The sequence below is a fragment of the Coptis chinensis genome, chromosome 3 (assembly GCF_015680905.1).
Source record: "Coptis chinensis isolate HL-2020 chromosome 3, ASM1568090v1, whole genome shotgun sequence".
In the NCBI taxonomy this organism is placed as follows: domain Eukaryota; kingdom Viridiplantae; phylum Streptophyta; class Magnoliopsida; order Ranunculales; family Ranunculaceae; genus Coptis; species Coptis chinensis.
Genome location: NC_141458.1, coordinates 78913312 through 78928949, shown reverse-complemented (window position 1 = coordinate 78928949; position 15638 = coordinate 78913312). Strand labels below are relative to the sequence as shown.

Below are 15638 nucleotides of genomic sequence, written 5' to 3'. Positions count from 1 at the left end.
AGCTTTCAACAGCCCCCCACCACTCTACAACACTCAATCAAACATCCACAACCAACAATCCATTCAAAAACACAACAACAAAACCCCAAACAACAAAGTTTAATTTAAACTGGGCAATTTCTGGTCGCCACCATTAATGCCTATCGAAGCTTCTAACAGCCCCTATCCAATCCAGCAAATCGTTGGGTTTTGATCCCCATTAACAACCAAAGCTTTAGGGCATACTTAAAAAATCCAAAACACAACTCACTGCTCACTAATGGCGTTCGGCGCCATTAACGCCTATACAACCTCCGGCAGCACACTCAAATTTCCATCTCGACGTCCCCAACATCAACCAAATCCACATAAAATCCATCCACACAACAACAGTATATCAGTTAATCAACACCACCCCAGAAGAGTTCCACCAAAATGTAGGACGTTTTCTTGCTATTAGGCTTTATCTACCATTAATGCCCATAAAGCTTGGACAGTTCAATGTCGATTTTCTACCTTCAACAGAGTTTCAACAGTTTAACCAAAATCTAAAACATATCGACAGAACTAAAATTATAAAACTGGTCGGAAACACTCGATAGTAAATTCGTAAATACTAAACAGACAAAAATCATAGTTTTAGTAGTGGTGAGAGATAAACTCTACTCACCTGTCTTAACAGCTCCACGAATCCTTCTAGTCCAAATCGTCGCGCTCCACCCTCCAGCAAACGAGTTTCTAGCTCTGCCTCCATTTTTACTATTTTATTTTTCTTAGAACCCTATTCTCCAGAACAATACGAATATATACTTGGGTTTGAAACCCAAGCCCAATACAGGCTCGGGCCCAAAAATCAGGCCCGCGTATCCCAAATCCAATCCAGCCGATTTTTAAATAAATAATTTAATTAATAAATTAATAACTAAATACGTATTTTAAATACGGGAGTTACACGAACTCTCTCAACGCCAGATGCCCAACGAGATAGAACAAAGTGGTGTTGATCTTTAGATGCACCTTCTCTACTTGGTATTTCCAAATCAGGAATATACTGCGGGATATCCGTTTCGCGTTCATCTTCCACAATCATATTGTGTAAAATGATGCAAGCCCTCATAACAGTAGCCATGTTCTCCAAATACTATAACCTGCACGGATTCACTGAAATAGCCCAACATGACTATAATATAACAAACGCCCGCTTTATGTCTTTTCTACCAGCTTCTTGCTTCTTTGCAAAATATTTGTCTTGTGCAATAGTCGGTTTAGCAATCGTTTGAATTAAGGTGGCATAATTAGGATAAATACTGTCAGCCAAGTAATAGCCCATATCATAATGATGGTCATTCATAGTGTAGTTACAAGGAATAACTTCATCATTGACTATATCATCAAATATTGGTGAGCGGTCAAGCACATTAAGATCATTGTGAGAACCTGTCATTCCAAAAAAAAGCATGCCAAATCCACGCGTCACGATCGGCAACTGCCTCCAAAATCACTGTTGGTTTATGCTTATGGCTAGTGTGAGACCCTTGCCACGCGGATGGGAAATTCTTCCATTGCCAATGCATGCAATCAATGCTTCCTAGCATTCCAGGCCATCCGCGTTCCTCAGACTCTTTAAGCAAACGTTCAATATCTCCAACATTTGGTTTGCGCAAGTATTCATCTCCAAAAATTCTAATAATTCCATCACAGAAATAGCACATGCATTCATGAACAGTTGACTTAGCAACATGTAATATGTCATCTACTAGATCAACTGTAGTCCCATAAGCAAGCATTCATATAGCAGCAATTACTTTTATTTTTGGGTTAATCCCAAACTTACCCGCACTATTAACTTTTTGTTGAAAATATGGTACATTATGATTAAGATGATTGAAAATACGAGTAAATAATGATTGACCCATACGAAATCGGTGTCGAAAGTCGTGGTCACGAAATATAGGATTTGCACCGAAGTAGTTAGCATTTACACGAGCCAGTGTTGCCTCGTACTGACGATTCTTACATTTTCTTCCTTTCTTCGAACCACCATGTGGTCTATAAGTAGACTCCACTTCTTGCTGACGCAATAAACTCAAACGATGTCGAACCAAAGGTAGAACAATAACCACTAATTTACGAGTTTTAACTGCAGTGTTATTATTTGAAGAGCTCGAGCTCGAGCTTGATGAAGAATCAGAAGAAGATGAATGATCCATTGAAAAATCGTCAAAAGTTTTGGTAGTTTTTTTTTTTGCTTAAGGAGATGAGTTTAGATGAGAGGGAACATGAAAAATGAAGAGAACCTCGCATGACCAAGAGGGTTAAATGGTTATAGCACGCGGTTTCTGGAAAACCGCACGGTTTTGGCAGAACCGCGTGGGCTTGGGCATGTCAGATGGGCTTCTAAGGCGCGGTTTTAGGAAAACCGCGTGGGCTATATGGCGCAGTTTATCCAAAGCCGCCTAGTTTGATGTCGAAAATTTGATGTTGCTCCTAAAGTTGCTTGGTGTTTTTTTGGTTCAAAATTTTAGTGTTTTTTTGGTAGCTCTCCTAAGAACATCTTTAGGAGTGATATCAACCTAACATCAAACACCAAATTTTCAACAATTTGGTATTTTTTCAACTTTAGGAGAGTTACATGTTGATGAAAACACAAAAAAAACACCAAATCAAATACCAAATCGGCCAATATTTGGCTCCAAGTTTGGTGCTGTATCAAATCACTCACACGGTTTTAGAAAAACCGCACGGTTTTGCCAACACCGCGTGCGTTTTTTTCTAAAAATTAGAACTGTGGTGCATAGAACTTGAGAAATTATGAATTGTGCATAGAGGTTAAGAAATTAAGAATTGTGCAGTTGAAGAAATTAAGAATTGTGATCCGAAATAAAAAAAATTTAAGAAATTAAAAAATTAAGAATTGTGCAATCCAAAATCTATGATTATGTTATAATATCCAAAATGATCCAAAACCTATCATATTACATAAAATTTATTTAGCTCTCTTCTTACGCCCCTTACCACTCGATGCCTCTCCTCTCTCTATTTGGATATTCCGAAGCTGCTCCTCTAAGTTTCTAACCTGAGAGTCAAGATCTTCTCTGTCTACACGAAGGTTAATTACCTCAGCATGAAGTTCTTCATATCCCTGATGTTGTTGCGTGTACACCTGCTGAATATCCTCATACGCTTTTCGAGTCTCGTCATACGCACGTTGGGATTGCTGATATGTCTAAGAATATGCCTCCTCCCTTTCTTGGCTATAATATGATACACGACAGTCCTCATCCCATCAAACATACAAATCTGGTTCTCATATCTTTCCCGAATCTCAGCCTGAAAATCCAAGAAAATATATTGTGAGTACATATTATATATATAATGAATTAGAAAAATAAAATAACTAAACTCACGTGGTATACTGATTAATCTGCAGCTCTAACTCATGGCAACGAGCACAAGGCACCTCAGGAATGGAAATGAAAGCACCTCCGGGAATGGAAATGAAAGCTAGCCGCCCTAAACATTTAAAGCCCTTAAGATATTAGGGTGAATTCCTACCTAAGTCGACATAGGGGCGGGTCACAAGTCGAAACCTCCGACCTAGCCCTCTCTTTAAAGGCTTTTTAGGGGGCGGCAGGCCTAATATCTTTTTTTAAGGTTTTAAAATTCATTTATATTACAAAATGTACAATAATCTACAAACTCAAAGTCCAACCAATCTAGTAATAATCCCGTATAAGTCCAAAAATTTAAAATGCAAGTCTAATGATAAAATTTAAAATGCACATGGATGAGTTCGAATTTGCATTTACTAAAATTACATTTGGACAAATAATTATATTATCATTTTAAAGGAAGAAGTAATATATATAAAGAAGAAACATAATAGTTTTGGTTAGGGTCATGGAAGGATTTGAATAAATTATTTCTATAATAGATTCAAACAAATATAATATTCCTAATTTAAAAGTGATTCCTTTGTATATGGAAATGAAAAACTTTTGAAGTTGAAAGGTTTGAGATTACAAATGTCGCAAAGGTTGTTTTTGGTTTCTATGTTACAAATGTCCGCTCTCAGATTTTGCTTTAATGGTGTGGAAGGAAATCTTTTAGCTTTAGACTTGGCTTGGATGTGAATAAAAATATAATTTATAAGAAATAAGTGGAAAAGAAATTGAGAATAATAAGTTATGGACTTTGACTTGATGATCAAAGGAATAAAGTCTTATTTTTATTAGGCTAGGTTCCACCATAAGTGATAATAAGGACAATGTTATTTTAATTGAAAATATTTAACAAAGAGTTGGACAATTATGGTATGTGTATTTATAGTGAAAGTATGAAGCAGGCCGGTTGGAGGGGCGGTTAGAGGGCTTGGTTAGGGTCGAGTATGTTTTAGAACTTGCATTTACTTTTCGGCATTAGGACAAAAAGGGGCCGGCGGAGGACCACCACTAGCATGAACTTTATGATTTGAGCAAATATCTAAGGATTAGCAGACACGGGGATTTGGATGATATGCTACCCGGATGAAGAATGAGCTCACATCTCATCCCTTCCAGGGCCCACAAACTCAAAGTTGAAGCCCGACCAAAGGGGGGAGCAACAACGGACCCATAGACATCGATCATACCGCTCAACAACAAAAGAAGACCATCGGCAAGGACCACTAGCATGAACTTTATGAACTTGAGTTCTATCCCACGACTTCGCATCACTAACATCTCGCATAGGAGCACATGGAACTCTATACCATCCAGTCATCTGTCGCCACAGTACCAAATCTTACAGTCACGTGCAACAAAACAACTATGTGATGTGACAATACACAAGCATGCTACACAACTAGATCGTCAAAGGCAGTAGACAAACGCCAAGGTCTCCACTCAATAGATGACAATGATCTAATATCAATCTGAGCACGAGCCATACAGACATTATTTCTAATCGCCTTTTATTACGAAAGTCAAGTGAATACGACCAACTACTAAATCTAGGGCGAGTATCAATAATCATGTTTATGTTAGGACAAAGAGTTCGAAAATACTCATAAAACCAAATATCTAAAAGTCCTGTGAATCCTGCAATCTGAGGACTTCTACTTTCGAATGTCTGTGAAGTTTTATCTAACGCCGCTATTAATGTGGTATATACTGAGCTACCCAGGTCATAATCTCTCATAGCATGCAAATCAGATACATAAGCATAATATCTCAGTCGTACTGTAAAATGACCATTGGGAAACAGAACATGCCCAATAAAAACATCAAAAAGCCCTAACATACACATCCTGCACCCTCACTACCCGGTAGAAAGCGGTCAAAGCTAACTCGGCTCGTGTATCGGGATCCAAGGGTTCCATATATATCGATCTTAATATGAGATAGCTTAATACCGGAAGAATCATAAGCATCCGCATCCAAGCAAGGAAAACTCATAAGCATACTATCCATATTCTCATAATTTGTATGAAAAAGTATCGGTTGGCCTATACCGATACTCAACCTAGAAATCATAGTGAAGTCTAGTGGTGTGAACCTTAACTCCGCACAAGGAAAATGAAATGTATGATACTCCACTATCTTTCTACTAAAGCTATGACCATTGCCCAATCAGCCTTCTCATAATTTACATCAACCAAAAGACCCAAAAGTGTATACAAAATACTATCTCTAATGTGTACAAACTCATCCAAACTTTTAATAACCTTCCACCACTCTTTAACACTAAGTAAAGCCGATCTAACTCGGTAGTCAATAACATGCTGATATTATGAAAAAAAAATAAGGCGTATAAGATAAATAATTAATTGGTCCAACTCAACTAATTAATGCATAATATTCAAAATATTTAATCAAAACCAATTAATTACCTGAGTATTAGTCACTACATTCTACACGTGTTTTGTATCACGTGTAGAAGACATAACTTCCATATCAAGTGCTTTCACCGGGTGTAAATTGTCAATGGAAGTCGTTCATCTGATACTCCTGTACATAGGGATGTCTATCAGTCGGCGCAATATTCTCGGGTTCTTCTCCCCCACCGTCTTCTACTTTCTCGGGTTCTTCTCCCTTATCGCCCATGTCGTCTGTGTACTGCCAATCATCACCCTCGAAAAGGTTCAAAATGATCCATATAAAATTTCTAGAGTTTAGGTAGGTTTTTGTTTTTTGTTTTTTTTACTAAGGAGAGGGTTTATAATTGAGAGAAGAGTTGAAAGTGATTGAACCGCACAGTTTTGGTCCTGTTTATGTAGAAGTAACACGTGGTGTTCGGAACACCACGCAGTTTTCTCAAAACCGCGTAGGCTTGGACCTGTCAGTTGGGCTTTAGTAGGGCGGTTTTTCTTGACTATATGACACGGTTTATCCAAAATCGCGTAGTTTGATGTCGAAAATTTGATGTTGCTCCTAAAATTATTTGGTATTTTTTTGGTTCAAAATTTTGGTGTTTTTTTGGTAGCTCTCCTAAAGATGCTCTAATGCATATATTCTATAGCTTGCTCTAACTCTAAACACCACTTCAATATAAATCTCGAACCTAAGATAGTAAAATGGCATTCATAAGAAAAATTAATTTTCATATAATTCATACTTCAAACATCTAATCTACAAAATAAACTCAACTACAAAACCTCCATCCATCACTACAAATGAGACTCCAATTCTTCAGCTCCACAAACACAAACACCCGCTCGTTTAACCGAATCCAAAAACGGAACAATCATTTTCCTTTGATAAAGTGGCCTTACAAGCTCTTCATTTACATCCACTTGTACATTTAAAACACCAATTTCTTTAAGCCGAAACCCCAATTTCTCACCAACCCTAGATGCAACCTTAGCGTCCCATAATTGGTGCACCCGAGGTACTCTTCTTTGCTTTTCTTTGAATTCAGGGATGAATTCCTGCTCAGATGAAGATGCCATGGCTACAATTGCATCTGTTTTGAGGTTTGTCACTTGGGCTGTTAATTTTCTGCTACTCAGCAGTAGTTTCAAAAGGTTCTTGGTTTGCTGAGTAGCTGCCATTGTCGAAAAGGGTGCCCAGATTAAAATACCAGTTGGTTTTATTTGGTCCCGAAACTTTCAACGTGTGTGTGATACTGAGGGTTTATTTACCGAGAAACCAAATTCCGTTTTTTTGGTGTCGAAATGTATGAAATTTGGGAGGAAAAACAGAAGGATAATTGTATAACTACAGACCACAGTGGGAGTCGAACCCACGACCTTTTGATCCGAAGTCAAACGCGCTAATCCACTGCGCTATGCGGTCCATTTTATTCGTTTTGGGTTTAATACTTATATTGATACAAATAAAAGATAATATATTTATATTAAATATATAGCAATATAAGGGTAATATGGTCATTTAAGATACACATTCTGTTTTAAGCGGAGCACACTTTTTCACCAGCTCTTTCTAGATTTTCTAAATTAAGCGCAACCCAAAAAGGAATAAAATCTTGAATCGTGAAACTCACGTGCAAAAAAACATCTGATCCTAAAAATATTTTTTTTTTTTTTTTTTTTTGAAGGTCGGGGTTAGAAAAAAAAAAGAGATGTTCTATGGGGCAGTTGTATGGGATCCATGGCTAATTGTATCACAGATTATTTCTCTACAATGTTTATACTATCTCTTTCTTGGTTTATTCATGTCTGTTCTTGTTGGGACACGTGTTTCTCACATGAGTCTTGTTTATTTTTTTGATTACTCGACGCTTACTACTTCTACTTCTACTGGTTGGTGTGTCATTGCTTCGTTTCTACTCACTGCACTTGTTGGGTAAGATTTTTTATTTATTTATTTTTACTGTTTAATTGTAGAGACTTGTTATTAACATGTATATTTATTTATAGTGGTGTGTGAATTAGTTAATAGTGGGTAGATTAAATTGTGGATGGTTTTATGGTATTAAGTTTAGAGTTAGTTGAACTAAAACAAAGCAACCCTATGGGCTATGGACTTTGTCACGATACATTTTCACGGCTTAACCAATGCGAGAAGAAGTGTTATTTTGATCTCTTTGTTGAATATCAAGGGCTCTATGGTTGATGACGACGAAGAGATAATTTGCAATGAGATCATTAATATTTAAAAGAGTTGTATAACCGAGACTTAGTCCACAACTTGATAACTTCGGGTTAATCAAATCTTGGTGGAAGATAGGGAGAGATTAGAGAAACTGCTACGCAATGATGAGATTCTTGGAGCTCTCACTTCGAGATCATGCCCCTGATCCTGATAGTTTTCCTATTGAATTTTAAATTTTTTTTGGACTATATTAAAGTATATTTTTTGGAGATGGTGATAAGTTTTTAACTGCATTGCATTTTGGAGCATAGTCTGAATCATACCTTGCTTACTCACCTTCCTAAGGTGCAATGGGCGGTGGAGATGCGGGATTTCAGGCCTATTAGTCTTGTGGGCACTGTTTATAAAATCATTTCCAGGGCATTTTCTTTGAGGTTAAAGAAGGTTCTTGAACAAGGGGGTCTTTGGTTTTGGTACAAATCCGTGACGGTGTCCTCGTTGCTAATGAAACTATTGGTGATAAGATAAGGTCTTGTGAGCTAGGGGTAGAGGTTGTGTGTAAGGTGAACATTTCCAAAGCATATGATAATCTGAGTCTGTCCCTTTTAGATTACATGTTGAGGCATATGGGTTTTGGAGAGGTGTGGAGGAGTTGGGTTCGTAAGTGCATTTCTTCTGCATCTTTTTCTGTCGTAGTGAACGGGTCTCCTGTGGGGCGGTTTAAAAGTTCTGGGGGCTTAAGGCAGGTGACCCTCTTTCTCTCTTCATTTTTCTTATCGTGGTGGAAGCCTTCAGAAAGCTAATGAGTGGGGTGTTTTATCGGGTTTCACCATGGGGAGAGATAATATAATGGTAATTTACTAATACAATTTGCTAATGACACCATCTTTTTGTGTAATGAGGTGAATCAAATTAACCTTAGAGGTCTTCTTACTTGCTTTGAGGTGGTTTCTGGTTTGAGGATCAACATTGCTAAGATTATAGTGTATAGTTTAGGTGGGAGCAATAGTTCCTGTCAGGTCAGCTTGCTATGGTCTTGGGGTGCTCCTTTGGGTTCTCTTCCGATCTTGTGTTTAGGTCTTCCCTTGGGTGCTGCACATACGTGTGTTTCTATTTGGGACCCCGTGATAGAGAGATTTGAGTGCAAGTTAGCTTCTTGGATTGGGCCGTATCTCTCAAAAAGGGGTAGAGTTTTCCTCATAAAGAGTTCTTTGTCTAGCCTACTTGTTTATTTCATGTCATTCTTTAGAGTTGCAGTGAGTGTTTTAGATAAGATCTTTTGAGGAGGTACATCACTACCATCTTGTTAGTTAGGAGAGTGTGTACTTCTGAGGGCATGGGGGGCTTGGTTTAAAGAAGACTCGATTGATAAATTGTGCGCTTCTAAGTAAGTGGTTGTGGAGGTTTGTCACTGACTGTGAAAGACTTTGGAAGAGAATTATTGTTTCCAGGAAAGTTGTAACGTGACGGGAAGGGGTGAAGGAAGTGGAGGACTATAGGAAGAACATTTACTATAAAGTCAATAAAGGGGACATCGTCAGATTTTGGGAGGATGTTTGGATTGGTGATAGAGTTCTATGTAGGGATTTTGTAACTTTCTATTCCATGTCAAACAAGAAGCATTTATGGGACGAGGCAGGCCCAACCACAATAAATGTCTGTGCAGTTAAGGGCTTAAGGCTGAGTTTGAGAATGTAATTTTACTCCACCACATCTCCAATGAATAACAGGAATGTAGTAATTATGTTTCGTAAATTTTGAGTAATTGACTTACCTGTCAAATCCAAAATTACGCATTTTAAAGGACTTCCTTTGAGGCTAGAAGCCTTGACATTTTCACTGTTGATTCTTCACATAAAAGGATTGCTTTTCCTTTGGTGTAAGCGGTGGAAGGAGTTCAAGGAGATACAGATACCCTTTGGATCTTTTGCATTTTCGTGTGAAGCTATCATCCGAGAAGCTTAACTTAATGTTCTCTTTTTGTTTTTCTTGTAGTTGTTTTCTGTTTTTTTGCGCTCTTGGCACTTTCCTTAGAAGGATATCTCATCCTACATTGTACTTATTCAATGTATTGTGCTAATATATAAATTGATCCTTTACCTCTTCAGAAATAATAAAATAAAATAAAAAATTGAGGAGGTCTCTTAGTCATTTAGTTGTGACTTATGAACAGGAAGAAGAAGGTCCTTTGTGTTTCTGTCATCGAGAAGAATATTTTGACCTTTGAGAGAATGAATGTGGCCCCCAATAAAAGGACATATGAGAATGGATCAGTGTTCTGTACACCTCTTCTCTCTTTATTCTATTTTCCAATGGTCTTAAGAAATGACTTTCTTACTACATGGAGGTTGGAAAGATTGACATCTAGTAGTTATCCATCTACAAAGAGGAATGATCTTGAGATATTATATTTTCATATGCATATGACACTATTCTTTGCAAGTGTTTTTTTGGAAAATGAAAAAGCTTTAAAACTTCTCTGTCTTTGGTTTGAGTTGGTATCTGGGCTCTGCTTCAACATTTCCAAATCTGGGATATATGCAGTTGTGGGTGCCAATGAGATTTGTAGTGTCAATAGATCAGGCTAGACCCAAAATCCAATCATCTCTGGTCCAAAACAGTGGGTCCAGATTTCTCAGATTTGATCTGGATCTTTGGTGATCGGTTCTTATGCTTACAGGGTCATTTGATGCATATACATGTATAGCCTATAACGCGTGAGACATTATGGTTTTGTTATGATTAGCATGTGCTTCTAATCTTTGATTGAATACTTATAGTACAAAACCCTATGCTTTCCTTTCTTCCTTGTTTTATACCTAGTACTTGTTGAGTTGTTGGTGTTGCTTTCTGACTTGGTCTAAAGCTATTTTCTGCCACCACTGACTACTCTCTTTCTTTTTCTTATTTTTTTCCCCTTACACCCTTTCCTTTTGATACGTAATTAGCTATGATTGACAATTAGTTCTTATCAATTGCATCAGTTGGCATAGTTTTATTATAGTGGTCATTTTGTGCCCATTCCAGACTTAGCCTGTTAAAACAATTTTTATTTCGTTGAGTTGATGATATTGAGTCTCATATAGTAAAAAAACTTTACCTACTTGACATGCATTCTGTGAATGAATGTAATCCCGACTAAACATATTTTGTATTTGTTGTTCGGCATTTGTTTTCATTTGGTGCAGCTTAGCTTCCTTTCACTGTTACAATCTTCAAAGTACTCTGTCTGTTTATGTTTTCTAGAATGTCTTTTGTTTTCTGACATGGACATCTTATGTCGTTTAATCAGGGCTGGCTGTATACTTTTTTTGATTGAGAGAGCGAAAAAGTGCTTAGACTTTTCGGCCACAATTTACATCATTCATCTCTTTATTTGCATTGTATATGGAGGGTGGCCATCCACAATCACTTGGTGGGTTGTAAATGGCACTTGTCTTGCAGTGATGGCTTTGCTGGGTGAATGGTTGTGCATAAGGCGTGAGCTAAGAGAGATTCCAATAACACGATACCGTTCAAGTAAGTAGAGCTTATCTTATTTTCTGTTCATGGATAATGAACTGAATATGTGGAAGAATCTCCATTACGATTATGGTTAGTGTTACTAACATTATATTATTATTATTACTTTCATTATTGTTGGTATGATTACTATTGTTATTCTTGGTGTTTGTTGTTATTACTAGGACATGTGCACATGCATTACTTAGTTTGTTGGGGATAATGGTTGGTACTTGATACTCCACCCTTCTTTCTGGAACACTAAAATCACTACTGAAAGAAGGACCAGTGACGATCCTACCCAGAGTGACTGTTAGATATCTTTGGTCAGGTCTATACTGATAGTTACAGATTTCTTTGCTCAATTGTTTAAATTGTCAGAGCTTGGTTTACTTGATAACTCAACCCTTTTCTGGAACACCATACAACTATTGAAAAAGCTCCAGTGTCAATCCTATCGAGAGTGACGATTGAGATATCTATTGTTCAGTAGATACTCATAGTTACGGATACAGTTATTCGATTGAGATTGTCAAAGTTTGGTGGCCAGATAGTTTGCAAATATTGTTAACTTTTTGTTATGTTTGTACTTTTTTACTTTTTTTATGTTGGAGAACCGGGTATCGAGGCCAATTTTGGTTATATTCTTTAATTGAATACAATTGCCTGATCCCAAAGTCCAGGAGGTACCCTCTATTAAGTCCCTGTGGATTTATAATCCTTTTAGCTGCCAATTATGGAATAAGTAATTGATGACTGAAAGCAACTTAGCTATCTTTAGGAGTCTTGACTAGTAAGAATATTAAAGGGTCTAGCAGTAATGCGCATGCGTTGCATATGAGGGAAACTCCCAAGTGCGACTGACTTACCCCCCATCTCAAAAAATTTATGCCCAGTGTGTATTTTTTTCAACCTAAGTTACATTGATATGGATATGTGTGTCCATATCTGACACGGCTAAATATAAAAAAAATGAGGTATATCACACAGCATATCCGGGTGTGTCCGACATGGATGCGTATCTGACACATTATTTTTGAAATGTGGCTTGTCCATGTAAGTATGTAACATAGTTTTCAACAATGTTAATTGAAAAAAAAATAATCTCAGAATAACTTTTCTAGTAGTTGAAAAGAACCTAAAATATAATAGATACAAAATAAATTAGAACAGAGGATAAATAAACAGCCAAATAATAGAAAGCTTAAAGAATCATGGAGAAAGAGAAATATAGCGTTGAGATGAACCTCATCAGCATGTAGTATGCACAGTTCAAAGTTTTTAATTAAAAAGAATATAAACGCAAAATCCATTTGGATAGCAGTATGTCTAGAGAAGCAATTAAACAAGTGGAAAACTAAAGAAATATATATACAATGAGAGAATTTAGTCAACATTCAAATAAAAACTATTTCAATCAATATAAAAAAAATAAAAATGCTATTTTCCTCCCTCAATTTTCTTCTCCATGTATGGAGAGAATGAGAGACGGAATGACAGAAGGATTGTATATACAGGAGACCCAATTGGAACTAGTAATGGGGGGAATGTCTAACTTACCCAAAAAAAAAAAAGAAAGAAAGAAAGAAAAAAAGAAAAAAAATCATGCAAATCAAACTTAAAATGGCACCAATTAGGATTCTGTTTGTGTTGCATCTGATTGATTTGATAATATTGCTTTGAATAAACTGTTAAACTTTGAAGATGTTGAATAAATTTCTTAACTTGCGAGCTCTTATGTTCGTTTCACTCTTGCAGATGTTTGAATGATCACTTCATAAAGAGGATATAGAGGAGATTCAGATCTGTAGTTTATGAGCATGAGCTGAAGCTATATTTCCTTGAATGTAGTTTCCATTTATTTGTTAGTATTGTTGAAAGAATACAACCAGCAGAATGTCGGAGGAGCTCAACTGAAAGAACATTACAAGGTTGTTGACTTTTATCAACTGGACAGGAATCCAAGTGTAATGATGAGGTAGCTTCCTTGAGAAAATGGTGTGTAGACTTAATGGTTCAGTCTGAAAGGACTCGTTGCAATTATGATCAGTGGTTTGTGTGAAGTAATGTTTTGCAGAGATGCTTTGTTGAAAAGTTAGGCAGTAATCACCGATGGTTTCAATCAAAGTGAACCATTGAAGAATGAAACAGGTCTGCTATGGTGGGGCGGAGACTAACACCATATAGGGGTTTACTTGGCATATTTGTTTATGTGCACAATTTATTAGCATCTGTTGGAATTTAACACCATTCTGGACTGGCTTTCTCTTTTGTGCCCATGAAATCTTCGTTGGTTTTTCTTTCATTTCCTGCCCTTTTGATGTTCATTTCTTCAAAGATGTTCCTCTGTAGTCATTTTCTCATTGAAATGGTATAAGAGGATCATGTGCAGGCTGTGGTCAATTTGTAAAGTTCCTTTATAGTTACTACATTGGTCTGATTAATTGATGGAAAGCTACTTTTTGTTGAAATATATGGTTTGTTGAAGGTAGTTGGATTTTACCGCTTTAGGTTCGAAATGTCTCCGACCAAAACTCCTCTACCGTGGGAAAATGTCAAAATGCACTGTAAGTAAAGACATGCTTGAATCAAACTCGAAATTTGTAGGATAATGTTGCGTCTAGGATTTATATTGCCAAGCAGTGTCAGTTTTTTTCTTATGTTCTTTTTGTTGGGTGTTTTTTTATGGTCACCACGACTTGATCCCATGACCAACTAGTCAATAGTAAACCGCACTATCAACAGATCACTGGGGTCGTGGTAAAGCAGTGTCAGTTGGATGCATGGATGCATAATAATGCATAATCAGATGATGTCTTCATTCATGTTGTGTTAATTCGGCAACATCATTTGTGTTTACGTGAAAACTGTAAAAGTGTAGTCTTCTTTGCTAATGTTAGTTTTGGAAATGCATTTTCGGAGTGAAAATTTTGACTTTTATCTGTATTTGATGTGACGGTGAAAATTCACATTTCCCCATCCAAACAACCAAACCTTTAAGATGTGAAAGACTGATTCCATGATTTGACTCATTTCGTTGCCTACATGGAAGCAGTGACCAGAAATTGAATCAGCCCGCACGCAAGCCCTTTGCAAGGAACCGAAGCTAAAGACGAATGCGCCCATTTCACATTGTTTTTAAATGAGCAGTTCAAGATATCGCTTGCACTACTAGCTCGACTGCAATTTTTAGATTAATTCTAATGGAAAAGTGGAAGTTTGGATCATTCATGAAGGGCATCCTTTGTCAATTTTTTGAAAAGGTCTGGAGGGTATTGTGATTTCAAAATGGCCACTTGAGGACTACCATTTGAATAATACCTAAGCATTCTCTCCTTGTTTATTGTTGTTTGTTATTATTCCTATCGAAACGTTTGATATTACCCTTAACAATGCCAACTAGGCAACTAGTATATAAAAATGGTATGACACAGTGCCTGATATTTGGAATAGCTGAGCTGATGCTGATCTCTTTGATATTAATATGTAACCTTATATACATTTCAAGACAAGAATCGATCAATTAGACACCCGACCAGCCACTGTTTAAGTAGTCTATAATGTGTATGATTGCCTATGATCGATATAAACAAAGCGGCCTGCAACAGCGACATCATTCGATTCATTTTCTGATTGTCTTCTTCTGCCGTCAAAAGATTCCTAGTCTATAAGAGTTCAAGCGTTGATATACTTTCAGAAGGTTGGATTAATATACATTAGCTTAGACAAATATATGCATTTTATGATATAGCAGTAGCTGTATTATGGTGGGTGCTCCAAATCCAACTGAACAAGGTGTACAACAACAGCAACAGACCAAAAAGAAGGTTGGGTCATCGAGACGGGGCCACAAGAGATTTGTTGGAGTTCGACAGAGGCCTTCAGGTAGATGGGTGGCGGAGATAAAGGACTCCTTACAGAAAGTTAGGCTATGGCTTGGCACGTTTGACACTGCTGAAGATGCTGCAAGGGCCTACGATGATGCGGCTCGAGCCCTTAGAGGTGCCAATGCTAGGACCAACTTCGATGACCATTTACAAGGAACAACAACAACCATATCTGGATTCGTCTAATGTCAATCGGCTTGGTGGTGGCAATGGCAATATTATACCTGAGAATCTGACT

At 37.2% G+C, this 15638-nt stretch overlaps 2 protein-coding genes and 1 non-coding gene across 3 annotated transcripts; 1 reads left to right on the top strand and 2 right to left on the bottom strand.

Moving 5' to 3' along the window:
• Window positions 1-6625: 6625 nt before the first annotated feature.
• LOC147510988 (uncharacterized) lies at window positions 6626-7009 on the bottom strand. Its single transcript, XM_086598318.1, has one exon. It carries the CDS (start codon window positions 7007-7009, stop codon window positions 6626-6628), a length of 384 nt encoding a protein of 127 aa, XP_086454444.1.
• A 170-nt stretch (window positions 7010-7179) lies between these two features.
• TRNAR-UCG (transfer RNA arginine (anticodon UCG)) lies at window positions 7180-7253 on the bottom strand. Its single transcript has one exon. It is a non-coding gene; the product is annotated as a tRNA-Arg (tRNA).
• Window positions 7254-7409: 156 nt separating this feature from the next.
• Window positions 7410-14004, top strand: LOC147510986 (structural molecules protein). Its single transcript, XM_086602837.1, has 3 exons — window positions 7410-7763; window positions 11305-11531; window positions 13272-14004. The coding sequence occupies exons 1-3, from the start codon at window positions 7540-7542 to the stop codon at window positions 13277-13279; spliced, it is 459 nt and encodes a 152-aa protein (XP_086458963.1). The 5' UTR covers window positions 7410-7539; the 3' UTR covers window positions 13280-14004.
• Window positions 14005-15638: the final 1634 nt, after the last annotated feature.

What these genes read in the sequence shown, in the direction of transcription:
- LOC147510988 (XM_086598318.1), bottom strand. Translation starts at nt 7,009, where the DNA reads ATGGCAGCTACTCAGCAAACCAAGAACCTTTTGAAACTACTGCTGAGT.
- LOC147510986 (XM_086602837.1), top strand. Translation starts at nt 7,540, where the DNA reads ATGTTCTATGGGGCAGTTGTATGGGATCCATGGCTAATTGTATCACAG. An exon ending in CTACTCACTGCACTTGTTGG is followed by an intron (nt 7,764 to 11,304) that starts GTAAGATTTTTT and finishes TCGTTTAATCAG; the next exon opens with GGCTGGCTGTATACTTTTTT.